Below are 26,151 nucleotides of genomic sequence, written 5' to 3'. Positions count from 1 at the left end.
CATACCCTATAAGATTGAGGAGATCCAGGTCTGCTAAGACCACAGGGTGAGGCTCTCATGGCCTGAAAACTTGGGGAGAGGAGATTAAATAAACCCTTTTGAAAGCTAGGAACTCGAAGGAGGCAAGATGAGAAATGTACAGGTTTCCTCAGTTTCCTGCAAACAAGAACACTGGCACGTGTTGGAATGTGACTGTGAAGTGTTGGAATGTGACTGTGAGCTGTTGGAATGTCACTGGTGTAGCCTTCAGTGGGGAACAGTACAAAAACCCAAGCTAAAGGTATCCAGCTCCAGAGTAGCTGGGCAGATTCGCAGTCCTGCTGCGCCTCCTCCGCTCCACGGCGCTGCGGATCGCCCGCAGGAGCAGCTCTCTGTTATTGAGGATGTTGTACTTGCTCAGGTTCACCAGCTTGTCAAAATTTTCTGAGGAGTAGATCAGCCTAATGAGGTAATAAGGTGAGCAGCTGCTCTCCAGATTGACTTTGCCTTCTTCCATCTCTGAGAGATCTCGCTTTACCCCTGCGGAGAAAGACAGAAGGCTCAGTGAGCTGAGTCTGGAGCACGACACACAGGGTGCTGGAGAGGACTGAGTATTCAGCAGAACCTGCTGTTAAAACAAGCCTCCAGGAAAGATTTAACGAGCCCCCTCAGCTTGAAAGAGCTTTCCCAGCTGCCCCTACACCCTTCTTCTCCTGCTAAAGCTCAGTCCTGGAAAGCCCTCAGCAGGACTGCTTGGGATCCTTGCCTTCCCCCTTGCCCTGCCTCTGCAGACCCTCTCCTAGACAGCAAAAGACCCCCTGGGTCCACATCCTTTCCCAGACCCTCTAAGTCTCACTCTCAGACAAGCCACACACCCAGAACACCTTTCAAAACCCAGGGCCAGGCCTCCTGAGCAGGGACACGGACACAGCTGCCAGTGAGAGCGAGTGAGGGCTGAGTGGGCACAAGGAGACCTGTTGATGCCAGTCACACAGCACTGCCTGATGCACAGCCAGGCCAGGGAGCCTCTCAGCCTTCAACTCAGCCTCAGCTTAACCCCAACATCCATCCTCCCTGTTAGGTCCTTGAGATACTCCTTATGACATCTGCCAGAACCCCAAGGCAATGCCACGTGAGTTTTGCTTCAGCCTTAGCAGATTTTAGTCTAACTCAGTAGTTTCTGGGCAGTGTGATCTCAGGGTGCTGGGCACAGGCTGTCACTAGAAGTGGCTGTATTTTAAAAAGCCCAATTTTGTGTCATTGAGCCTCCCATTATTGAGAGAGCTGTTGTTATCTGTGCTATCCACGCTCAGGCACAGCTGCATCTGCCCCAAGCACACAGAAGCAGTCTAGAGTTGCATTATAAATGGACACTTCACAAGCTGATTCTCTTCTCTAGAACTTAAACAGTTAAAAGCAAGACAAAGAAGTACCAACATTCCACAGAGTGTTTCTCAGGCATCTAGAAATGAAAAGCCCTGCTGTTAAACTTGAAATCCACTCAAGCAGGTTGCCAAGGGCTCTCCTCCCCCAGCCACCAGCATCAGTTGCTGGCTGTCAGCTTGACTGAGGAATCATCAGCTGCTCCCAGACATGCAGGTGAGCCTCACAGCTCAGGGGTTTGGGCCCTGGCTGCTGAGAAGCTGCTACAGCTGTTTTGCTCTCTGTACAATCCCTTTCATTCAGAGAGACTCTAAAACACTCACCTGCTTTAGCTGCTAGCCACTGCTCAGTAGCCATCCCTCACTGCACACTGCCACTTCCACCATGCCCAGCCTCCACCAAACAGCCCAGTTCCCTGTCCTGGGCATGTCCTCCATCCAGCCATGGGGATTCTAAATGGGCTTTTGTTGGTGCATCTCTTACTGCACATATTCTCTGAGCTTGACTGAACCTGCTTTGCTCCTCTTCAGCAACCTCCCCCAAACATTCCCTCAGACACATCCATTTTGCCATGGTCCCAGTACCACAGTGTAATGTTGGGTAAAGTGGAAGGAGAGTGAAGGTTCTGGCTGCTGTGTTGAGCAGCAGCAAGAGAAAGCAGAAGTTCCCCATGGCTAGATAACTCCAAAGGTGGTGTGTGAGACACTTCATGGTTCATTGCTGCAGCAGCTCCAGCACAGAGGAAGGTCTCAGGTGATGTCAGGCAGCAGAGGCACCAACAAGATACCACCTGTCTGATTTGTGCAGAGTATCTCACAGGCTCTTGGAGAAACCTGGTCTATACTCTCTGTTCTCCTGCTCTAACATTGCCTTTGCTGCAAGACAACATCTGAGGGCAGACCCTGCTGCCCAGAGCCTGCTGGGCCTCCACACAGAACCAGCCTGCCTATGTCCCCACAACAAAGCCACGTCTGTTGTTGAATGCCCTGGGGAAAGGGAGGAAGGGTCTGAGCTGTGTTACCTGGGAAACTCAGAGATGCACTTTCACTCTGTACCTGGGCAACACAACTCTGGTTTTGGTGAAAAGGCTAACAGGGAAAGGGTTGACAACTCCTTGTCCTCTGCCATGGTGGAAACCGATGTACTCTGAGCTGAGAGCAGTCACCTAAACCTGGCCTGCTAGAGGAGTGGGCTTGCTCAGTCACAGCCCAGCAGAACACCCAAACACACGTGTATGGCCATGACAGGTAGGAGCCAGGATGGTCTCACTCACACAAAGGCTGTGCCCTTGCTTAAAGTGATCCCTACAAAGCACAATCAAGAGCCATGCTGTGGAGAGATAAATAGCCCAAACTCAGTTAGAAAGGACAGTTTTGTTGACTTACCAGGCTCCTTGAATTCCTTAAAGGTGTCATTCACCAGGGGGAAGTGGATTACTATGGGTGCCCTGGGGTCCTCTGCATCTGAGAAGATGTAACATTCCTTGGGGTTCTTCTCATCTTCTTCACTTAGCTCCACTTTGGGGAATGGGATTTTCTGTATCTTGCAATACTTGTATGTCATCTCTAATTGCTGTGGACACAGAATGCCACTGTCTTAGAGCTGACACTGAAACAAGAACCAGCTTCACTGACATATCGTAGCAATGCCACAGCGACTTCATTCAGCCCCTGGAATCACTCTGCAATGAATGTGTAGTCCAAAGTAGCCACAGCATAACCCTTTCTTATAGCTAGAGGGAATGGCTGAAAGCCACACTTGGAATTTGCCACGAGGACAGACCAGGAGAGATCAAGGCCATGTCTCCAGCAATCAATTGTTAAGACAAAAGAGCCTAACAGCTTCTATAGCTCTGGGTTTGAAGGAAGTTTCTTTCCTCCTCTAACACATGGTGACCACTTTCCTTAAGTTTGCAGATGACACCTAAGCTGGGTGGCTGCACAGACCTGCTTGGGGGCAGGAAGGCTCTACAGAGGGCCCTGGCCAGGCTGGAGCCAGGAGCTGACACTGACTGTATGAGGCATAATGAGGCCAAGGGCTGGGTCCTGCACAATAACCCCAGGCAATGCTACAGGCTTGGGGAAGAGAGGCTGGGAAGCTGCCCAGCAGAGAGACCTGGCAGTGTTGGTCAACAGCAGCTGAATATGAGCTGCCAGTGTGTCCAGGTGGCCAAGGGCATCCTGGCTTGTATCAGACACAGAGTGACCAGCAGGACTGGGGCAGGGGCTGTCCCCTTGTACTCAGCACTGGTGAGGCTGCAGCTCAAATGCTGTGTCCAGTTCTGGGCCCCTCACTGCAAGAAGGACACTGAGGGGCTGGAGAGTGTCCAGAGATGGGCAACAAAGTTTGGAGCACAAGTCTGATGAGGAGCAGCTGAGGGAATGGGGGTGTTCAGCCTGGAGAAGAGGAGGCTGAGGGGAGACCTGATCCCTCTCTGCAGGAGGGATCCTCTCTGGAGGCCGTAGCAAGATGAGGATCAATCTCTTCTCCCAGGTAATGAACGACAGGACAAGAGGAAATGGCCTCAAGTTGCACTGGAGGAGGTTTAGGTTGGAGATTAGGAGAAGCTTTTTCCCTGAGAGGGTTGTCCAGCACTGTCCCAGGCTGCCCAGGGAAGTGGTGGAGTCCCCAGCCCTGAAGGTATTTAGAAGATGCACAGCTGAGGTGCTGGGGGACATGGCTTAGTGATGGGCTTGGCAGTGTGAGGTTAGGGGAGGGACTCAGTGATCTCAAAGGTCTTCTCCACCCAAAATGATTCTATGATTGATTGGTTGGCCAAGACTTAGACACTTAAAAGTTTCAATAACACAAAGAGAGTTTTGACCAGGGCTGCAAAGAGCAGAGCACGTTAATCATCTCACCTTGAAGACGTTCCCCAAACCATAATCCAGTGAGATAATGACATCCACGTTCCTCTCTGGCTTGAAAAGTGCTGCACCACTGCTGTTGATGAAATAGCCAACATCTATCAGGCACAGGTACTTCTGCAGCGGCGTCAGGCTGTTGGGGAAGCCATCCAGCACGGTGTCTGAAAGACATTTGTGACACAGTTAGGGGTGCATTGCTAAGAAAGGAGGAGCCAGTCATTCTGTCTGTGCCACATGGTGAGGGCAGCCAGCCCCAGGCTCACCCCCCTCCACACCAGGGCCCACAGAGGTGGCTGCAGGAGCTGTCCCTCTGCTCTGCAGGTCTGAACCCCTCCGTGCCCACACTCCCTCCCCGAGGCAGCCCCTCAGAGGTACAGCCCCTCCTGGGGCTCCAGCTGCCCTGGGGAGGGGCTTTCCACAGGACACACACTTGGGAAGGTGCAATGGCAGCCAGGGACAAATAGTGATGGAACTTGCATGAAAAAGGGGAGAGAAAACACAAGCTGCCAAAGAGGAGCAGCCAGAGGAGGCAGAGAACACGAGTTTCCTTGCTGAAGTCAGATTCACCTTCACAACACAGGGTCCTCCCACACTGCTCATGGAATAAATGAGGGTGTGGGGAGTGCACAAAGGTTTGTGATGCACAAGATCTCAACTCCATCAGCTTGCCATCATCTCACAGAGTGTTTCATAGAGGTAAAACCATTCTGCCTGTTTGCCTGCAGAGCACAGGCCAGAGAAATCTGCTGCTCCACTCATACATCAAGCTCGTGCATTCCCTTTCTTTGCTATATACAGTCCAAACCAACGTGGCTTCAACTCTCCCTTGTTGCACCTTGGCATTTCTGTTTGGAAGAGTTAAAGGGAGTTCTCTGGATGAATAAATCAACAGGCAGAAATGCCAGACACATGCTTACAGAGTCCTTCCTTTTGTCTGGCCCAGGTAACAACCTGCTAGTTCATCCTCCTGCTGTTACCTTGCTGAGCCTTTTGACTACTGTATCTATGCAGAGTGACAAACTTCCTGGAGAGGAGCATATTACAGCTACCTTCAGGGGGTAGTGGCCCATGGAATAGTTCATTTTAACCTGTTACCCCCTCCAGAAACAGCCACCATGACCAGAGCTTCATCTCAGCACATTTCCAAACCCTGAGCAGATCATCTCCGCAGGTGAGACTTCCAAAGCCCAAAACAAGACAAAACAAAGACCCTGAGGTGTTACCTGCACACTGCAGCTAACTCTTTGTTGCAGTTACCTTTCCATTCATTAAACTTCTTCTGATGGATATAATCCTTATGAAACTCTAAGCCTCTCAGGAAGTTGTGAGACTTTGCCAGCAGCGGGCGCTTGGTCATGATGTCCTGAAACATTTCATACAGCTTCCCCGACAAACACGAGGGAGGCTCGATGACAGTGACATCCTCCTCTGGGCAATGCTTTTCTGAAACACAGAAGAAACTGTGAGGAAAAAAAACCCAACCCCATCAGCAATGTGTCCTGCCTTACAGCCTAGCTGCCCTTGCCATCTGCCTCGAGAACATACCTAAATGCCCAGGGTCATTGAAACAAAGGGATGCTTGGCCTTTTGCAAAAGACACACTGGCTTTGGCCTTTTGCTACAAGTGAAAGCCACCCTTCTCATTTGCAGTGGTAACAGTGTGTCTTGTTGAACCCTCTCCCCAGCAGAAAGCACTGTCAGAACCAAACACTGCGTTTGGAACTCTTACCTATATCTACCATGTCTTGGGCCCATCGTTGCCAGAATTCGTTTGCATTTGAGGACCAGTACAAGCCATCCAGCAAATTCCTGGTAAAGATGTTTGTCCAAAGACCTGCAAGTGAAAGCACGTTGGAAAAATACTGCCCCAGCACATGTTAACCACTGACCATGCACAAGTCTCCACGCTGCATGTTACTGGCCCGGGTGAACTGAAACCTGTCACGACACAGCTTAAGCAGCAGGTCCCACAGAGTCCAAAGACAACGGTGTCAGCACTTCAGTGCTCCTTCCCAAAAGATAACTGCACACACACAGCGTTCACTGCATTGTACAGGGTAACAAAATGAGAGGCACTGGTCACTCAGCCACTGTCTGAAAGGATACTTGTGACAGAAAGCAGGCTTTGAGAGCATCAGTGAAGGAACATAAGCAGAAAGCCATTCCTTAAACTGGTTTATTCTTTCATTTGATCCAAGGCCCATGTTTTGTTTCTGTGGAGGTCCAGGATCAAAACAGAATTGGCTCCACATGTGAGTGTGCTTTGGAAAGGAACAGCTATCCCCTGTCATGAAGGCCCACGCCAGGTACTCACACGAGGAACAAATACCAGCTCTCCCAGCCTTCAGAGTGAGAGAAATATGGTTGGATATTGGCTGGATCCTTGGTTTTGGCATCAAAGGCTAAGATTCTGACCAGGATTTAAAATCTGACTAGTTGCTTTCCCCTTTTCTTCACCTTCAGAGGCAGAAGAGCCAGTCAAAGCAGATGTTGGAGGTGAAAAGGGCTTCCTTCATCTCTATGGGCAGGGAAAATTATTGACACCATTCTCAACCCACAAAGCTCAAATGGTTCTCACCCCTTTGGGGTTGTTATGGATGAACTACACTTTATTTTGTTTTCAGCAATGCCTTGTCTAGAAACATAGCTGGTGAAGCTAAAAGAGCTGATGAGTGGTCAGGGAAGAAAGGATAATGATTTCCTTGCCTTCTCCACCTTCTTGTTTCATCCAGAGAATGGGAAGGGGAACCACGCTTTAACCTTTCCAGATCTGCCCAGGTTAAAAGGGAGGACAGGAGGAAAGAAGCTTCACAAAGAGGAGGGTACAAAAGGAGTAAACAGCCCACTGAACCAAGACCTACAGCAGTCTTGCTGGCAAGGTGTGTTGTACACAGACCATGCTTTCTACCATGTTGTGCTGAACCATATTGCAATGCTTGGTCACCTTCCAGATAGCAGATGCGAGATTCTGGCAGCTTCTTGACTCGCCTTCCCATGAAGAACTCGCTGTCAAAGTACTCTGAAGGGATGGAGGCTCCGTACTTTGGTATGGCCACCTCGTAAGGAGAGAACTGTGTCCACTCTACAAAGGAATTGACACACAGCATGGTTACTGTAATAAAAACAGGAAAACAAAGCTTTCCTCTGTGGATAAAGCCCTCCACAAGCTCAGTGGATCTTGCTTGTCTCAGCAGCTCCACGCTAGCAGTAGCTTTTTCTTGCAAACTACATTGTCTAGGTCCATGTAAACTGAGAGATGATTTGCATACAGAAGGAACCAGGCTTTTCCACCTCAGAAGGAGTCAAACATCACCTTCAGAAGCTTAGATATGTATTTCCATACAAAGATCCTGGGAGCTCACTTGCCTCTTGAAATCAAGAGCATCGATCCTACAACTGTGCAAGTGTGATCCAACCCACAACTGTGCAAGTGTGAGCCAACCTGCCAGGAATGACTGGCATGAAAGCTCTGCTAACCCAAACCTGTCAGTCTACATGATCTAACAAAGCAGCCTGAAGACACAGCAGCCCCCAACTAGAAAGCATCAGAGTGTGAGCATGGCCGTGTGGTTTCCTGACTCGAGCTGGCCTGGTGTTGCAGTAGCTGGAAAACTCACCCAATGGAAGCACTAACTGTTTTTTAGTTCCAACACCTGCTCATTTTAATACCTTTGGATGAATGTAGCCTGTGTGCACTCCAAGGGTGTCATACCACACCCATCATAGCAGCCACACTCCTTTTCCATTCCCTCATCAGTGTAGTATTTAGGGGAGCGACAATTACGTTTCACAGCACCTCTACAAACTAAGGAGGCACCAAAGCCATGCTGTAGGTGTGGAACTGAGGCAGAGGAAGATCACATGGTTTGCCCACACTCACTCACTATGTCTGTGGCAAAACTGAAACTTCAGTTGGTGCCTGAGGACGTCATCCAGCAGATTTGCTCTTCCTAATCAACACCCAGCTCTGGCAGGGGGGTTGGACTAGATGATCTTTCAAGGCCCCTTCCAACCTTTAAGATTCTGTGATCCTGTGTGATTTTATGAAAAGCAGTCTGGAGAAACTCTAGCAGCACTTACCTCTAAATTGGAAAGTGCTGAACTTTTCCTCTTTGACGTTGAGGACTGCATAGAAGGGCAGCGGGTTCTGCCCGTGCTCCAACGCCCTGCGCTGGTCCGTCAGCTTGTACTTTCTTGGCTAATAGAAGAGATTAAACAAATGACAGCAAACCTCTGGAAGAGCAGAAGGCAGAAACACTGACACAACCCACCTGAGCACAGACAGACAACAGATGTTTGACAACTCAGAGGAATCTGAGAGACACGTTTTTGGGAGACCTTCATGTTCCTGCAGGTTCCTTCCTGGTTGCCTTTTTGACACCTAGTAACCTCTTCACTGATACCTGAGTGCCTTGATTGTATCCCACAGACCTTTACCGAGGCCAAGTCTAACATTCACATGAGTTCACAGCTTAGTCTTGCTCTTAAGTGTCCAACTAGAAAAGGACCTTGAAAGACTCGACAGGGAGGATTGCTCAGTCCCTTCTGAAAGCTTGCCTACTGATGTTGCAGGCTGTTGGGCACCTGAGCACAGAGGCACGTTCAAACCATCAGCTACCTTGGAAAATCCTGGCTGCAGGATCCTCTGTCCTTGTCTACACATCACACCAAGCTGCCTCAGCTACTTTGGACTTCTCCCACGTGTTACATCGTGCCCTCAAAGAGTAAAGCTCTAAGCAGAGGAGTGGATGTTGCCCAGGTGTGTGGCAGGACCATGCACATACCCTCTCATGTAAGAACATCTCCTGGACCAGCGACCACAGAGTGGTAAAAGACGACACGTGTCCCGCTTTTGCCCTCTCAGCCAGCTCCTTGTGATAATACTTCAGATGCTCTACAGACATAAGGTCGAGCTTGCATTTTGTCACTTGTTGTTTTACTGCCCTAAGTGGCCCCTCCAGAGACTTCTGTGACCAGTCAGCGTCCTCATACAGGTCTGCCAGGGTCCTGCAGAACAGAAACAGGAGAAAACCCTGCTTTCACTTGCATGGCTTTGGCAAACGACTCCATTTACCCACCAACAGCCGTCAGAGAAGAGACTCAGCAAGCCTGAACTGAAGTTAGGATCGAGAGCCAACAGTAACAGCTTTCCCAGGGAATCCACTTATTAACAGTGCCATGGAATTAACTCATTAACAATGTAAGCCTTTGAGAGAGGTGCAGCTCTCCCAGTGTGTGCACACGCAGTGCCACAGCCATTCCAAACACCAGCCTCGTTTTCCATACGCACCACGTTGAGCCAGAAGCCCCGGTGAGATAGGTAACACAGTCCAAGAGATTTAGCTTCTGAAGGGCTAAGAGGTGGCCAAACATAGCTGACATTGCTCTGAGGCCTCCTCCTGTTGCCATAACAGCTATTACTGGGACCTGTTCAAAACATAAGTATTATCTTCAAAAAAGTTACTCGCTTGGAAAAGCCCAAGTACAGCTCTGGTCATTCCCTCAGCAGACTTCAGTGGGAGGCAGTGAAATTAAGCCAGCATTCAGCCAGGCCGTAGCAATGCCTTCCTTAAATCAGTCTCCAGATACTCACTGGGTTCCCTTAACCCCAAAGCCTGGATGAGTTTGACTATGCAGCACTTTTAACCTTCCTTCTTCCCCTCGTTCTTTACAACTGGAATTGCAGTGATTAATAACAGATAGTGGTATATACACTGCTGTAATTAAGAATGGATTCAAGGAGGATCCGAGCAGAGTTCAGAAAAGAACACATCAAGCAAACAAAAGGATTCTTTGGACAGCATCCATTCAACAAACAGAATTCCAGCAAGGAAACAAATGTGCACTTAAAAATTCACCCTGGATCTTGGCAGCAAAACATAGCTCAGCTGGAGCTTGTCACCAAATGCTCTTTCCCCACCCTAAAGAATTTGGGCTTTTTGTGAAAAGTGTCCTGAAAGTGGAAACAAAATAAAGTAAAGCTGAAGAAAGGGCATTACATGATGTCATAGGCGTCTGTGTGAGGTGAATGCCAAATACTCTTGTTTCCCTGCTTGGTTTGGGTTGTCTGGCTAGGCCAGGTCTAACACCATGTACCAAGGCCTCGTATCTTGCTGACCCACTGCTCACACTGTTGGAAAAGTTGGCTTTGAAGAGTGGTACATTGTGTCCTTGGGAGTCTGACCCACTGAAAAGAATGGAGGCATCAAACCCCAGCTGGACAAGTTCCTGTGTGCCCTGCTCTAGGTGCTCCTGCTCTGGCAGGAGGGTTGCACTGGATGAGCTTTCCAGGTCCCTTTCAGCCCTTCAGACTGTGTGATCCTGTGAATACCTGAGCTGAAGGTTTAGATGAGCGTGGGACGTGCCACACAGAGCTTCTGATCTGCTGCCGTTTGAACCCGCGGCTCGCCACCAACACCCAAAAACTACTGGACATTCAGTGGGGACTTGGGCCAATCCTAACCCAACAGACCCACACCCCATGTTTGGATCACCAGCTCACAGACCTCGTGCCCATGTAGATCTCTCTCCAGGTGAAGAACCCTCTTCAGGCCACTGGCAACCACCCTCTTCCTCTTCTGCAGGAAGTCCTGCTCTCCCCGGCACAGATCGTACCCGAAGCGCACGTCCAGGCTCTCTGTGCTGAAACACAAGAGGAGCACGATTGGTGTTTAGAATGGATGTAGATCTGTTTCCAGCAGCTGCAGTCTACTGGATAGCATCAAATATCATGGGGCACTGCTCAGAGACAGCCATGCAGCTCCCAGTTTCAGAGAACCATCTGCTTTGCTTCCACGTGGTCTCTTTATTTCCTGCTATTTCAGTGAAAGCTTTGCTGTCAGATAAGGAGAGCAAATATGAAGGAATACAGCCTTGGGGATTCATTCATGGTTGGAAACTGCTCTGTAGACTCTAGGTGGTCCTGCTCTGGCAGGGGGGTTGGACTGGATGATCTTTCGAGGTCCCTTCCGACCCTTAAGGTTCTGTGATTCAGTGATTTGTGTCTTTCAGCAGCTTGGCAAGCTGAATTCCTTCTGCTTCATAACTGTCACCAGAGCCACAAATCTGTTTTCTTAAGCACACCTGTGTGGTTTGAGCAAAGTGGGGACCCTGTTTTGTGTATTTCACCTTCTCCCTTTCCCTCCACCTTCTTCCTGCGTCAGTGTCCCTTAGGAAGAAGGCTCCAATCTCAAGTCTTTGGGTGTGTGACACAGAGGACTCTCAGTGACTAAGCTCCTCACTGTTTGAAATTCCCATCATTTATTTTTTGGGGCATTTTGGCGTGACTGTTTTCCCCAAGGACATTTAACTTTGATCTCTTGTGGTGACTCTTTAATGGTGACTTAACTATTGTTATATTTCGCCCCTAGTCTGGTGCGTTCCTTGTATCTAAAGGAGGCTCTGTTCCAGAACTCACAGTTCAAAGAGCAATAAAACCTTTAGAGAACAACAGAGAAGAAAACTCAGTCCTCTTACCAATCATTTAGCTGGAGGTAAAACTGCAATGGCACATTCTGTAAACAAAGCAATGAGAGCAGGAGTGTGAATGACTGGGGAAAAGAGAAGCTTTGAAGGTTTTCAGAGCCTCCTGCAACATCCCACCACTACAACCCTGCACACAGCCTTCTGGGAAACTGTAGCAGGAAAGAGAAGGGAAGCAACTAAACACCAAACATATCCTAGAGAGAAGCAAAAGGAGGAGTCAGAGTGCCTAGATGGACAGGCTGTGAAACAGGATGTCTTCCTCTCCGTGAACCATCCTACCCCAGCAGCACAGTCACGCTGCCACCCTCCTGCTCTTGAGCAGTCAGACAAAGGCAGTGGTAGGAGAGGAAATACAAGTCCTTACTAAAAGCTGCTGGAGGTAGGAGAGAGGCCAGGGGTAGGGAACCACTAGTGGAGAAACAGACATTCATTCTAACTTCTCTTTACAGGAAAAGCTGCTGAGAAGCTCTTCCCCTCCCATCTTTGCTTCTCATTTGCTGCAAGGTCTGGGAAAGGATGAGTGGCTGTTAACAGACTCATCTGGCCACACAGCAGCACTGCAAACTGTTTCTGAAGCAACTGAAGAGTGGTATCTCGTCACCAGTTACTACCATGCCTGCACACACACAGAAGAGGGACACAACTGCTGTCTGAGGGTCAGATTCAACTCCATTTCAATTTAGCCACCTAAAATTGAGGTCTGTAGACCGAGCTGGTCCTTGAGCTTGATAAAGAGCACTGAGGCATCCCAAAGCCTTGGCAGAGGTAGTGAGTATTCCTTAACTGTGTTAAGGACAGCAGAGGTTGGTCTGAAAAGCATCTCAACTGACCAGGATGAATTCCTGCTCTGGCAGGGGGGTTGCACCGGAGGCTCTTTCCAGGTCCCTTCCAACCCTTCAGATTCTGTGCTTCTATCGGTATTTCCCTGAGAAAACCCAACCTTTTTGACACCAAAACTTGTGTTTGCACAAAGTTCTCCCTCAGACTTACTATTTGATTTACAATAATGCATGTTATGGTGTGAAATAACTGACTCCTGCCTCCAAAAGATCACATCAACAGCGCAACACTTACGTGTCTCACAGGGAGGGTTACTTTCACTTTGTGTCCCAGAGGGAGAAACTTCAGGGGTACTGTTAAGGTGTCACTTAGATTGCTGTTGTCGTCTTCTTTATCAGAAACTTTCTACAGAGAACAAAAAGAAACACCCCCCAATGGGTTTTATTCACAAACAGTGCAGTTCTTTGCTGCTTTGGTGACACTGGGGATGAGCAAGCAGCGTGAGCAGTGCTCTGGCACAGCGCCCATTACCTGCAGCCTGGCTTGCAGAACTGGCTCCCAAGCCTTCACACAATGGAAGTAGAAAGTGTCTGTGTCCTCTGTAGTTTTCTGTGTTCCCTCATGGGATGCAGGCACGGTAAACACGAGATTCTTACCCTCTGAGGGAAAGGAGACCCGTTCAGAAGATGACACCACTGCTCAGGCAAAACAGCTAACAAAGCTGGCACTTGTCAGCTGCCACGCTGGCAAGTCTCCCACAGCACAGGAGCTGCTACTTCTGCCTTCACCCCATAGCTCAGAGTGCTCCCAGAGGCTGCACTCTCTCACCCTCCCACCAGCAAAGTTTACTGTGTCCAAACTTGACAGTTTCAAGGCAAAGACACAGACATCTGTGTTACAACCAGAGGCAGCTCAGGGACTTCCACTGCTCTGCGTTTCATCGGCTTTAGACCATCCTTGGTCCTCTCAGTATCCTGAAGTGCCTCCATCTGGGTCTGAATGACTAGCACAGGGCTGATTTGCTTCACAGAGCAGTTGGCATACCTCTCAAATACCTCCTGCTTTCATGAATGCCCACTTGCACTTCCAAGCAGCAAACCTCCCGGGACTGGAAAAGAGAGCAGTGGGAAAGTGTGAAGAGAGCAAATCAGGACACATGATGCAGACAAGCACTACTCATAACACAGAGGCAACTAAACTGGTCTCAGTGCTGGAAGCAATCCAGCTGCACAAGAGGAAATTCAGAGCTCATTATGCCAGGGCAGTAGCCCAGTTACACTGCTTCAGAACTGGCTTCTCCATCCAGTGGCACGTTGCTAGAGGTTGTTATATCCATCCAAGTTATCCCCAAATCAGCTAACTCTGTTCACCACACTGTTACCCAAACAGCTGCACACATATCTGATCATTATTTAGGAAGGGTGGGGGGAAACACCTGATGATGAGTTTCTGTGTATTGTGGGAGTGATTAGTCTACAAGTCATCTTCTTGCTAGTCCTAATGTAGGGAGATCAGGGATTTATTCCACCCTACCCTCCGCCTGAGTCATTCCAGTTCACCTTTAATAACTCATGGCAGGGGAGTTTTCCAAGGCATTTTGGGAACAACACATGCCAATCATGACAGCTCTTATGCCTCACACAGAAAATGAGGGGGAAAGAACAGAATATGTGTTACTTTGCCTCGGGGGTGCTGAAGGTTAGTATCTGGCAACCACGTGCAGGCTCGGAGTGGCTGGCACAAAGTGCTTTGTGCTCCTTAGCTGCTGGGCCAGCCCAAGGAGATGGGTCATGTACCACACACGGGCTAACACCAAGTGAGGACTCTGTGTTCTGATGGCTAAGCTAACTCTTTGTTTTAAAAACTCATTGCCCCCACAGCTGTTACAGTAGCCAACCTTCCAGTCACAAGCACACTGAATACTCGCTATTGCCTTCTACAGCTCCATCCCTTTTGTAGCCTTTCTTTTTCCTGCCATATCACACTACATGAACCACAAGCAGTTTTCTCTTTGAACACGCACAAGCACAGGCTTCTGCAACACTTCCAACCCACCTGAAAACACCTGAGAACCTCAAGAAACACAGCTTCTGTTTTTTTGCATGGACAGGGCAGCAGTTAAGCCATAACAAACGGGAATCACCCCACATCTTTTGCTTTATAAAGCACACCATGCTCTTATCTATCATGGTAGCTTCTCTATAACTCATCACATGGGTGAGGGGAAGAGGCAAGAATCAAACCAAAGTCACTCCAAGTGAAATTCATCCGTGAACCTTACCACTAGGACATCGTTGGTGATGAGGTGCTCTGGAGGGCCAGGGCTGGAAAGACAGAATCAAAAACCAACCAAAGAAGAAGCTGTGTGAGTACCTGGTATTTCTAAAGCAAAAATAAACAGTAGTTTTCTGAGCTTTCCTGCTTAAAATGGGATATGGCTGTGTTAGTATCACGGTTCCTTTTCTAGGAGGTGCAATCACCTGCTAAGAACCAAGACCATAGGATCATTGCAGCTGGAAGAGACCTTTAAGGTCACTGAGTCCAGCCAAACAAGACATCAGAGCCCATAAAATGCTTAAAACTATATGCTAAGATACAGCAGAACAAAGACATATTGGTTGATGTGTAACCAAGTCCTGCTATTAACAAATGACCACATGACTTGCAGAAAGCCATGACTACTACACATGTACTCTGCAAATACTCATTAGGACAGACACTTCTGACTGTTCCAGATTATAACTTACAGCTGATCACGAATGAATGGCAAATAAGAATTAGCTCCCACTCTGCAGTACGTGTGACTGGAAAACACAGAGGTATGTAACATAAAGTCCTTGTCCCAGCCGTTCTACCTTGGAGGATCCAGGTCTGTCACTCCATGGGTGCAGCTATTTAACACTATGAGGAACCCGTGGGGTGGGCTAACAGCATCTCTCATCAAGGCCAAAGCTCCAGCATCACAGTGACACACCAGCAGCTTTCTTCTGCACCTTTTCCATGTTTGAGAAGCTTTGTTTATAGTTTCTCCTTCCACCCATGCAGTTAGTTGTGACCACACGGTGTTCTTTGGGGTTTTTTTTTGCAATGCTAAGCTCAAATGTGCCAGAATGGGTGGTGTAGAGCTTGATTTAGAAAACAAACCCAAAGTGATTCTTGTGATGGCATTTAAAAGAGGAATAAAGTTTCTCTTATGGTTTTTGGTCTCTTTCAGCCAATGTTGGCCACCACTTTGAGAGGAGAGTGGCCCTAGCTTCATTATTTGTTGATTGTTTGTATTTTGAGTTCAACGAAGCTACTGCCTAATGAGTGACTTTACACAACTCCACGTGTGTACCATGAGAATCATACAAGAGAAGTTTTCTGGCCTTTTAGAGACATGACACTGCTCTAGGCACTGTTCAGTTAATATGTACAACTTGAAGAGCAGAGTTTGTCATGCATCATGCCAAGGTCACTGCATTTGCACAGTCCAACAGAAGGTAAGATTTGCATGAAATACACTGAGAGGCAGGACCAGCTGTGGAAGTTAAGGTAAAAAAGAGCAGTTTGGAGCTAATTTTGGCTCACTGCTGGGAAGAAGAGCTGCAAGAAGTTCCTCTTTCTCTGAGATATTATTAGTCTCTGGCAGATCTACACCTCTGAGCTTTGGAGTTTTACTCACATTCTTTCCATCCAGAATTCCACTTCCAGACTTTCCCATTTCTTAATGCACCTCTCCTTCTAAAAAGAAAAGGGGAAATGGATTATTGGAGGCTGCAAGAGTTTGGCTGTGTGGACACACCTCAAAAGCACTTCCATGGCTGACATCTCCTCTGGCAACGTTACCAAAAAGCTGTGTGTGACCCTCTTCCCAAAGCTGAGACTGCAATGGAAGCCACAGGCTTGTGAAAGGCACACAGGGTAAATATCCTCCTGTTGTGGGATATGCAGAACTCTAAAGATAAAATCAGAGAGCGAAAGCTTGACTGAAACCCAAATGTGCAAAGGCTTTGTGCAAAGATGGGGTAAGCAGGGACAAGGCATCAAAGCCCAGCAACAACCGTGACCAAGGCCAGTGTCACTTCCATCTACAGACCATTTGAACCACATTCACACTGAATCCAGCAGAGATGAGGTAGGCAGGAGTTCTCTGGATCCAGGTGGTCATTGAATCATTGTGTTTCCCAGTGATTCACTCCCTGGCTGAGAGGTGCATGGCACCAGCCTGCAGAGTCACAGGGAAGAGCCACGCTACCAGCTTTGGGCATTTGGGAAGTAGCTGCTCTTTTGGGTCTGGACTGTCTCCTTCCTTCATGCAACCAGCATGTCACACTACCTCAGCCACAGCCCAGACAAGCCCAGGAGCTGTCACAGACCTGTCCCAGTTTTATTCTCTGGACAACTCTCTTTCATGGGCTCCTTAATACCAAAGACACCAGCAGAACAGGTGTCCCTTTAGTATGGGCTGGAGAAATCTGAATGACACAGAAGGCAATACAGCATGAACACCAACAGCAGGAGCCTGAAAGAACCATTTCATTCCAGAGGTGAGGCCTCATGTCTTTAATTAAAAGTTGCCAGTTAAGAGGAAATCTCCTCTTAACTGAGGGGTGGCAAAAGTGGAATAAAGCTAAAAAGTCAGTCAGTCATCTATATGGACTCTAAAAGATAAAATTACTGTTTACAGATGCTCTCCATGAAGATATTTTGCCCCCACAGAGACAGTGGGAGCGAGAGAAAAGGTGCTTCATTCTCTGAGTCTGTGAAAAGAGATTCACAAAGTCACAAAAACCTGTTTTGATGATACACAAGAAGATCTGTTTATGCAAACCCAAACCCCACTGAAGAGGGAAGGCAGTGTGGCCAGTGAGGCTGTGCCAGTCTCCCCCCGTGTTTTCAGTCCTTACCTCTGATTTCAAAGCAAATGTCTCACGGAATATCTCCCCAGGTCTGACTCTAGCAAGATTAAAAAGAACTGTGAACTGTGTGTCATCTTTGGTGAGTGGATCTTCATCACACACTGCCAATTCTAAAACATTCTGTTAGTAGAAGAAAATAAGGACTCTTACTGAGCTGCTATTACACAGAAACAAACAAAAACACAGAGACTTTTGCAAGCTGCTTGACTAGCACAGCAGGGAGAATCAAGAAACCTGTGCTCTCCTTCAGGAGAGTGTTCATGTGGGGCACCATCACTAAACCCAACCTTGGGAAACTCCTCACGAAATAAAAGACAGCAAGCTACAACAGAGAGCTCACACTATCCTGAAATGAAAAAGAAGGCATCCAGTGCTCTGCATCACAGTGATAAACCACCCAAAGAACACACTTGTTCAGTTTGTCCATCTCCAAAGTTCTCTTATCTACACAGCTTAGAGTAGGATTACATTTGCTGTCTACACCGCAGCCCTTCCCTTACAACCAGTGGAGGAAAAGCTCTCTCCTCCCCCTCTACTGTGCCCTGCTGAGGCCTCATCTGGAATCCTGTGTCCAGTTTTGGGCTCTCCAGCTCAAGAGAACAAAAAAAAAGTTCCATTTAAACATAAGGACAGAGCTATGTCAGTGCTGAGGTGAGGGAGCCCTGGCCCAGGCTGCCCAGGGAGGCTGTGGAGGCTCCTGCTCTGGAGGGCTTCAAAACCCACCTGGACACGTTCCTGTGTGACCTGGTCTAGGTGGGAGCTGCTTTGGCAGGGGAGTTGGATGGATGAGCTCTAAAGGTCCCTTCCAACCCCCACCATTCTATACATTAACCATCCAAACAGCCAAGACCAAGCATGTCACAGCAATCCTTATTTCTCTCAGGCGACAAGAGAGGGAACCTGGGCTAGCTCGGCTGTAGGCATTGACATCACAGACGTCTATAACCAGCTGAGGGGAACAGTACTGCATGTGCCTACTGCTCTGTGCTAACCAGTCAGTTGCAAATTCTGCTACACAAGCCCTTTCCTAGGTCATTTGGCACCACCGATGAACAGAGCGACAACTGGGCACTCCCAGCTCTTCACAACGCTGCCGTTTCTACCTCTTTTCCTACCTCAACTTCTCTCTGGATCCTGAAGTAGAAAGTCTCATTCCAGACAGGGTTGTCAGAGTTCTTGACAGTTTTGGTCTGAAGCTTTCTGTTTGAGGCAGATGGCAGCCACAAGCGCACGTAGCAGTCGGACGCCGTCACTGCAGCGGAGACAAAGTAGAAACCCCGTGCCAGTGTTATAGATGTGGGGAAAAAGGGGGAAGCCCATGGTTCTGGGGATTGATAAATATTATCACTGGTTACTTTAAGTAAGTAAAGACACCCTTGGTTGGAAGGACCCAAGGAAAACCATCTCATTCCTGGGTCAGTACACGTGGCAAATGTACACAGACACACACCAGAGCCGTTGTTTCCCACGTGAAGAGAAAGAGCTACACAGGACCCCAGTGACCACTCCTCGGGCAGATTCCCTACCATGGCAGTCAGTGATGTTAAAGAGGTTCAACTGAAACTAGAGCCAGTTCCAAAAAGGGCTGTTAGGATGATTAGGGGAAAGGAGAACAATGGCCAGAGGAGCCTGGCATGCTCAGTCTCGCGGCACAACCACGTGGAGGGGATGTGACGGCTCTCGAGAAGGGTTAGATGTGAGGGAAGAGGGTCTGTGGGAGCTAAAAGCAAGTGTGGGCCCAAGAACACGAGGGCACGAGCAACTTGGGAATCTTCATCTCCATTCCAGCCTAAATCTACTCCTCATGGTTAGTGCAGTCAGTGCCTCAAGCAGCCGTCCTTTGGGAAGAGCCGGGGTGGGAACGTGCATTTACTTTGTGAAGCTTGGCAACGGTGGGAAAGGAAATCTCCAAGGTGGTGTCTTTCAGAGCTGGAGTCAGGACTTGACTGAAGATGTCTACTGCAGCCCGAGATGCCTAAATACTTCAGACTGGTATCGAGCAGTGAATAACATTGCCCCGCAAGGCTTTGGCAGGAAAGTGGAACTGTCCCTTCAACAGAGTAGATAGAAGAGATCATTGAAACTCAGAAACACAGGCCTTGTCACACTACCACCTTCCCAGTGTCCACCTCTGGGCATTGCTACGTGGCAGCCTCGTGGCAGGCAGGTACTCAACCAGCTGGAGACTCAACCTCGCATCCAGGCTTGACCAAGTGCATGGTGAGATGGGAACGGTCTCAGCTGTAACTCAGGGAACTCACTGCAAAGTGATGCTTTTTGGATGAACATGTCAATTTTTCACTACAGGAATAACACAGGCCAGGGGTTTTGAGAGTATGAGAAAAGGCAGCTCAAGGTCTCTGTCCTGACTGAGGAACCCACAGGAGACCTCTGCAGAAAGGACAGATGTGGGGGTGTGCCGTGGTACAGCTTGAGAGGGAGCCATAGGAGGCTGTGAGGGTGAGAGTTAAAGAAAACTGAATACCAAAAGTACACAGGAAAGTCTGTTTGGCCTGTGTGTGCTTCAGGCTGGATCTGCAGAGGCTCTCCTTAATCAGAAACTATCACCACAATGTAACACGGCTGGTCACCCGAGAACAGCAACAGCCCGAATGATGCTGTGCTTTGGAAGGCTTGAAATTCTCTAACTCACCTTTGATTACTGTGTACAGCTCACACACTTCAACAAAAGGTCCCTAAATACGTGTGCCTGGGTGCCAAAACCCCAGTCCATTACATGACCTACACCAGTTGTGACCATCAAAACCAAACTAGTCCAAGCAGACTGAAAGATTGCAGCGTCCTCACAAGGACCAGGAAATTCACCTGGGAGCCTTACCAGTTCCCTGAAATGCCACTAGATACGTCCTCCAACTTAATGCTAGCTCGGGCATTTGATCTAATTATAGCCCTGGAATTAGTACTTCTATTGCTGTGCTTTATGCACGTTGCTTGTAGACCTTCAGAACTCAGGAACACTGCTCTGGAGGTGACTGAAAACACAAACCACAACTCACACAGGTCTCTTGACTTGATGTTCTTCGCTTGTATGATCCTTACAGAGAGCATGTGCACGGGGCAAAACTTCATCTGCAAGAGAGAACAAATGCAAATGGATCAGCTCAGAGTACAGAAATGGCATGGATTTGCCTGCTTGCAGCGAGGGCCCACCCTCCAGTGGAAGCACACCAAGCTGACAGCACGATTGCACACTGGCCTATTTGCTAAGTAGCTTAAGGAAGTGAAGGCAGGGAAGGAAAACATGGACTTGGTATGGAAAGCTTCTGTGGTCACCGGAGGGGTGCCTGATTTCACACAGCCTGATGCATGCAGCAGCATGGCCATGGTTGTACTGCCTCCAGCTGAGGGTCCTGTGCCACAGCTAGGTCAAAACTGGGCATCTGGAAGGCAACACTAGGGACTTGCTGCCTGCCTGGCTCCTGGCACAGCAGTGACACTATGCCAGAACGTGGTAAAGTGCTCTGAAAGCTTTTGACTTTGTATTCCAGCTAGGGCTACATCTTCATGACTCTCCTAAGTAGGCCAAGCTCACCAAAAGGCACCAAGAGGAATGCACTGCTGACTGAGTGATGGACCTCAGGCCCTGCAGGAGCCCTGCAGAAGGAGAAAGAAGTGTCCTGCTCTGGAGGCACAGTCTCACAGAACCCCACATCATTAGGTACACTGAGAATGCCTAATGGGGATGAAACCCCTTCTAGACACAAGGTTAATTTCTATCACAGGCAGGTTATCACTGCAAAGCTTATTTCAAGCCACCTGCCCCTAACTCCAACAAAGACTTAGGCTTCCCATTCATTTGAAAGGCAGCTTAAGCTCCACCTTGAGTGAACCATGGTACCTACTTGTCTAAATGAGAGTATCCCACCTGCTGTAAGAACACAACTGGACAACTTCATGTTGAAAGCAAACACCACGATTAACTTTCCTGACACTGAAATGATCAACTTTGGAGACAGCAAGAGCTGAGGCAGGAGAAACTTCTCTACAGAAGGAATCCCTACAGTTCATCTGAAAGTCTTTAAATGACATGAAGACTGCTGGACATGGCTATTAGAGACAAGAGCAGCCTTCATCCAGTTTGAGCCAGTTTTGTTTAGAGGTAAATCAAGTGGATAGCAACTGAGCAGTGAATCAGCACGTTCCAATAAAGGCTGAGCATTTACATTCTCTGATGTCACTTTTCAAGTCACACCCTTTGGAAATTCAGATTAATACTCAAGAGTCACCCTGTGCAGGGAAACCCTGTTGTTAAACCTACACAGTCACAGATTAGTTGGTGTCTTGGCCTCTTGATGCTTGATTGAAGCGCTTCTGGTGTAAAAACACAAGACACGTTTCTTCTGGTGTGACAAGAAGCGTTTCGATTCTGTTTTCCTCCATGTGCAACAGACAAACGTAAACCATTCTGTGTTTAAGGCATTGTGGACACCCCAAGTTCCAGTTGAGGCACTTCCAGATTGTTCCAGTTACCCACTGAAAGAATTTTACTTTAAGTTTCCTGTGGAAATAGTTATTTAACACAGAAGTACCAACTGGAACACTCAGTCAGCATTCCTAATGGGTTTCATTAACATGAAACACTGGATTACGAAGCCAATTACAGAGCTGACTGTTTTAATTAATATGTTAATTCTGTGTTATTTTGTAATCAACTTCCCCCTTGCTCAACACAAGCCCAAACTACTCTCAGAGTCTGCCTGCACAGGAGAAACAAGTGTTGGGATACAGTTTGCTTTGAATCTATTGTGATGAAAATGTCCTAATTGCTTATAAAAATGGCAGTTCATCACCCTCAGCTGTCACAGGGCTCATGTTTTCATCCTCTCCCACTAGAGCCAGAGAACCTCACTCCTCCCTTCCCCTCTCAACAGCAATCACTTCCCTTAAACAGGTCAACATCTGCCCACTGATGGAAACATCATCAAAGATGCCTCTTTGCTACTCACAGTCTGGTGCAGCTTAGTCCTTGCTTGCTGCAGGGTAAAAGATAAACAGTAGATGTGGCCATAATGAACCCTACAAGGCTGTGTAAATCCCCAGGGGAAGCCAGAAGCTCTCTGCTCCCGAGACTGCAGTTCCTCCAGCCTTGGATAACCACCAGAAATGGGCTGATTCTCTTTTTCATCAGAAAAAGGTGGAGCTCATCTTCTGCTTCACCCAGAGCAGACCACTAGGGCCTGCTTTAAAACTAAATGTCCAAGCTAACATCCTTGCCCCAAAGTGCTGGCATCCCAGAATACTCTACTAGAAGAAAAATCAATCTGCTTAGAGACAGCATTTGCTGTTTTCATCACATGAAAAGCAACGTGTGATTTCATGGTGAATGCAAATTCACAAGCACAGGCGCCTTCCCCAGACAGCTCTTGCAGCTGTACTAGTTTGGCTCATTTTAGCTCACAGGCATTCAGCACCAAAACTATCCAGAATCAAGGGTGGCTTTCCCCAAAAGCACGTTCATTCTGGTTTTGCTGTGAAACGTGCCACGTTGAGGCCAGTGACAGAGAGCAGGATGCAGCTGCCTGTGTATGTTTGCATCCTAAACAACAACACTCTGGATCAATAACTACTGGCATGTCCAGAGTCCCAAAGAACAGGCTAAGAAATGCAAGGGCAGGAAAAAAAAACCCAAAGCAAAACAAAACTCCTTTTCACTTGACAGCATTTAGCACTGAACTACATTTCTGTACTCTCACAGTGACTTTTGGAGGAGCTGCTTCAGGTCCAAAATACAGACAAGTCAATAAACAGGAGCTAAACCTGGCATGGCCCAATTAGCACAGCTGTGTCAAACTCCACAAAGCAAAACTTCACAGCTCTGCCAACATCTCATTGATTGGAATAGTAATGTGCACTAATAAAACACATTTGCTGGCTTACTGTCTGGCTTGCAGAGACCAGTCACGTGCCTGTCAGCTCCAGAAGGACACATCATTCTCCTGTTTACAGTCACTTCAAGGTTCGACCCCAGGAATACAACTTTGGGTTTATCAAATCTTCTCAAAGCTCATTAATAACAAGAAGCCTACTCAGACAGTCTTTGGATGGCAGTAAAAGACAAAAAACCTACCAAAACAGCTCATATCTTTATTTCACTCCTTATTGTCCCCTCATGCTGCTCCTAGAACAAGATCTCACAGCTGCCTTCGCTAGGAAGTCTTCTAGGAGGTAGTTTCTGCAGAGCCTGGCTCTCTGGGAATCTCCTCCCATCACCCTCTCTTTTTTCTTGCCTTTGTACATGTTGGAAGGCTGGTGGGAATCTCACCATTCCACTCCCCCTGCACCAAACCCATGTGGTTCTCTGAGAGAAGCTACCACCACAGGACACCACCAGGTTATATCCAGCTCTGTGTGATGAGTTTGCTCTTTCTTTAGACCCTCTGTAAGCAGCTGCAGGATTTCTCACTCAGCTTCATCAATACCCTTCAGCCATCAATCATTATTTCCTTTCCTGGATCCCTTTTTTCTTCTCCAGTGGTGAGGTGGAGGCTGTACAACACTGTACGTGCAAGATCTCACATCAGATTTAATCATCTGGCAGATTCTCATTTATTTTACATTAGATACTGAGGGTTTGATTCAACTAAAACTTGGCAAGGTATCAAATTAAGGTTCAAGCTACAAGCTGGAAGGCAGCTCCATGAGCAGCCTGGTTGCAGAGCACTCTCCTCCACACAGATTCTTCAATAGCCCTTCCATCAGTGAGATGACTTCTAGCCATTTCAACTTCCAACCATCTGCCTGTTCTCATCAAAATTAGAGGAGTGCAAAGTTCTGGTGGGAAAAGAGACTGAAGAAATATGCAAAGCTAAGAGAGGGAACAGAAGAAAGCACAACCATGAAAGCCTCATTCTCCTTGGGAATCGCAAAACCTTATCACTGGGAGTTGACAGTGAGTAAATCTAATCTGTCTTCCATTTACTGTGACTCCACTGAAGGATTGCCTCAAGAGTCATTGTGAATTTGGGATGCATCCCCTGTTCACATCCATATCCCTGTCACCTCTTTACATCTGTGAGTGGGTCCCTCAGGGCTTTGTATTGACAGGATTTGTGTGCCCTGCTCTAGGTGGTGCTGCTCTGGCAGGGGGGTTGCACTGGATGAGCTTTCCAGGTCCCTTCCAGCCCTTGAGACTGTGTGATATCATACCATAGCTCACAAGATAAAACTGCTAAACAGTGATGATTCCTGTCTGAGCAGAACACCCTGTCATGAAGATCAAAAGCACCCCCAGCAAGTTGTAGATGAATGTTGTCCATCACTTCTGTGCTGATCTGGCAGCTTCTTTCAAACAGCAATAAATGAACTGGGAGACTGTGAACTGGGGAACTATGTAGGTCTTCCTACACAGTTCAAAGGATCCAACTTCTCTGGACAACTTGCACTTTTCTAATGGAAAGGAAAAAAGCCCAAAGCCCAGCACATCAGCAAAGCACTCTGCTCTGACTCCTGGATCCATTCACCAGTCCACACACACTGAAAAATACCTTTGCCTGACAGAGTGGCAGAGCCACCTGCAGCATGGAGGCAATACCCCTCTTTGGGAGCAGAAGCTTTCTGACCTGAAGCTATGCTTGTACTCTTGCTGGCAGTGTTGCCTTGTTAGCCAGGAGTATGCCTCTACTTGTGGAACAGCAGTTGCAGCATTAGGATGAAGTGCAAGAACTTCTGCTGTGACTGAGACTTCCTAGATAAAATCATAGCTAAGCTATCACATCTATCAGATACAGAATTATCTTATTGGATCCAACACTGGCATTTTCCATTGATACTATTTATACCTAAGGCAGATGGAAAGCTCTGTATCTAACAGGTAGATGAGATACACGTTTGATCCAGAAAGCACAAAGCATATTTACAATTTACATCCCCTGACTCTGAGCATTCAGAGTTTGGTTTTAATCCATTATTTCAGCCACCTCTTTGAGACTTTCCCGAGTGTTTAGCTTCACCTACACAGCACAAATACAGCGAGTATTCTTGGTTCTTGCTGATGCTCCATAAACTGTGGCACGTAAGACTGCTTCCCACTGTGTTTAAAACCCATGAATGCCCATGTTTGCTTACTTGTTGCAAAATTTGACATGGCTTTGGATGCAGTTAGTTGGAAACACACCACATCTGCTTCACACATCAAGAGGTACATGAGAAAATAACTCTCAGCTGATAACTCTGGTGGTTTATACTAAAAGCTACCAGTTACAATGGAACTTACTAGCAGAAAGCTGATGTCCAGACATTAAATACTTCCACTAGATGCTGTAAATATTAGGTTAAAGACAGCTAAAGCAGCCAGGCAGCTCGTTAGAACTCACCCCTGCAGCTAAAGTAATATCAATCGTGCTTTGTTGCCAGAAAAAGCTGTTGGGTTCTTTCAGCCGGGGCAAGCAGGAACATGTGCTGCCCTGAGAAAAGCATGCAGTAGGGCTAAACCACTTTCACAGTGAGCTAAATCCATCGAGGCCAGCCCTCTCTTGCCTGTGTTCACTCCAGCATGTGTGTCAAAGGAAAGAGCAACGTTTGCAGCCCGACTGCGCTGGAGCCCGCGCCCGTGTCGGTCACCGCCCGGTAAAAGGGGGGAAAGGCAAACCTGCCGAGATCCAGATAACCCTGGCACGCTGCACCAGCTCCTCTCTGCAGCTCAGCTGGCTCAAGGAGCAGGGAGCTTGCTGAGAAGAGAGGTCCCTGCAGCAAGAGCGAAGCGACAGTCCTCTTACCTTGGCCGGTGGGCTCCCCAT

At 47.9% G+C, this 26,151-nt stretch overlaps 1 protein-coding gene across 1 annotated transcript; it reads right to left on the bottom strand.

Annotated features, from left to right (window-relative positions):
- Window positions 1-274: 274 nt before the first annotated feature.
- Window positions 275-26,151, bottom strand: LOC104553590 (cytosolic phospholipase A2 beta). The gene is made up of 21 exons (XM_061998118.1): window positions 26,131-26,151; window positions 20,413-20,485; window positions 19,269-19,445; window positions 18,511-18,647; window positions 17,384-17,515; window positions 16,159-16,217; window positions 14,776-14,818; window positions 13,539-13,602; window positions 13,026-13,153; window positions 12,789-12,899; window positions 11,706-11,743; window positions 10,736-10,871; window positions 9,520-9,656; window positions 9,014-9,236; window positions 8,310-8,427; window positions 7,174-7,311; window positions 5,959-6,063; window positions 5,487-5,672; window positions 4,224-4,390; window positions 2,748-2,934; window positions 275-519 (listed from the first exon to the last, which is right to left on the bottom strand). The coding sequence occupies exons 1-21, from the start codon at window positions 26,149-26,151 to the stop codon at window positions 275-277; spliced, it is 2,625 nt and encodes an 874-aa protein (XP_061854102.1).

This window comes from Colius striatus, chromosome 6, assembly GCF_028858725.1.
Source record: "Colius striatus isolate bColStr4 chromosome 6, bColStr4.1.hap1, whole genome shotgun sequence".
Taxonomy (NCBI): Eukaryota; Metazoa; Chordata; class Aves; order Coliiformes; family Coliidae; genus Colius; species Colius striatus.
This window is presented reverse-complemented; position numbering and strand designations above follow the sequence as displayed.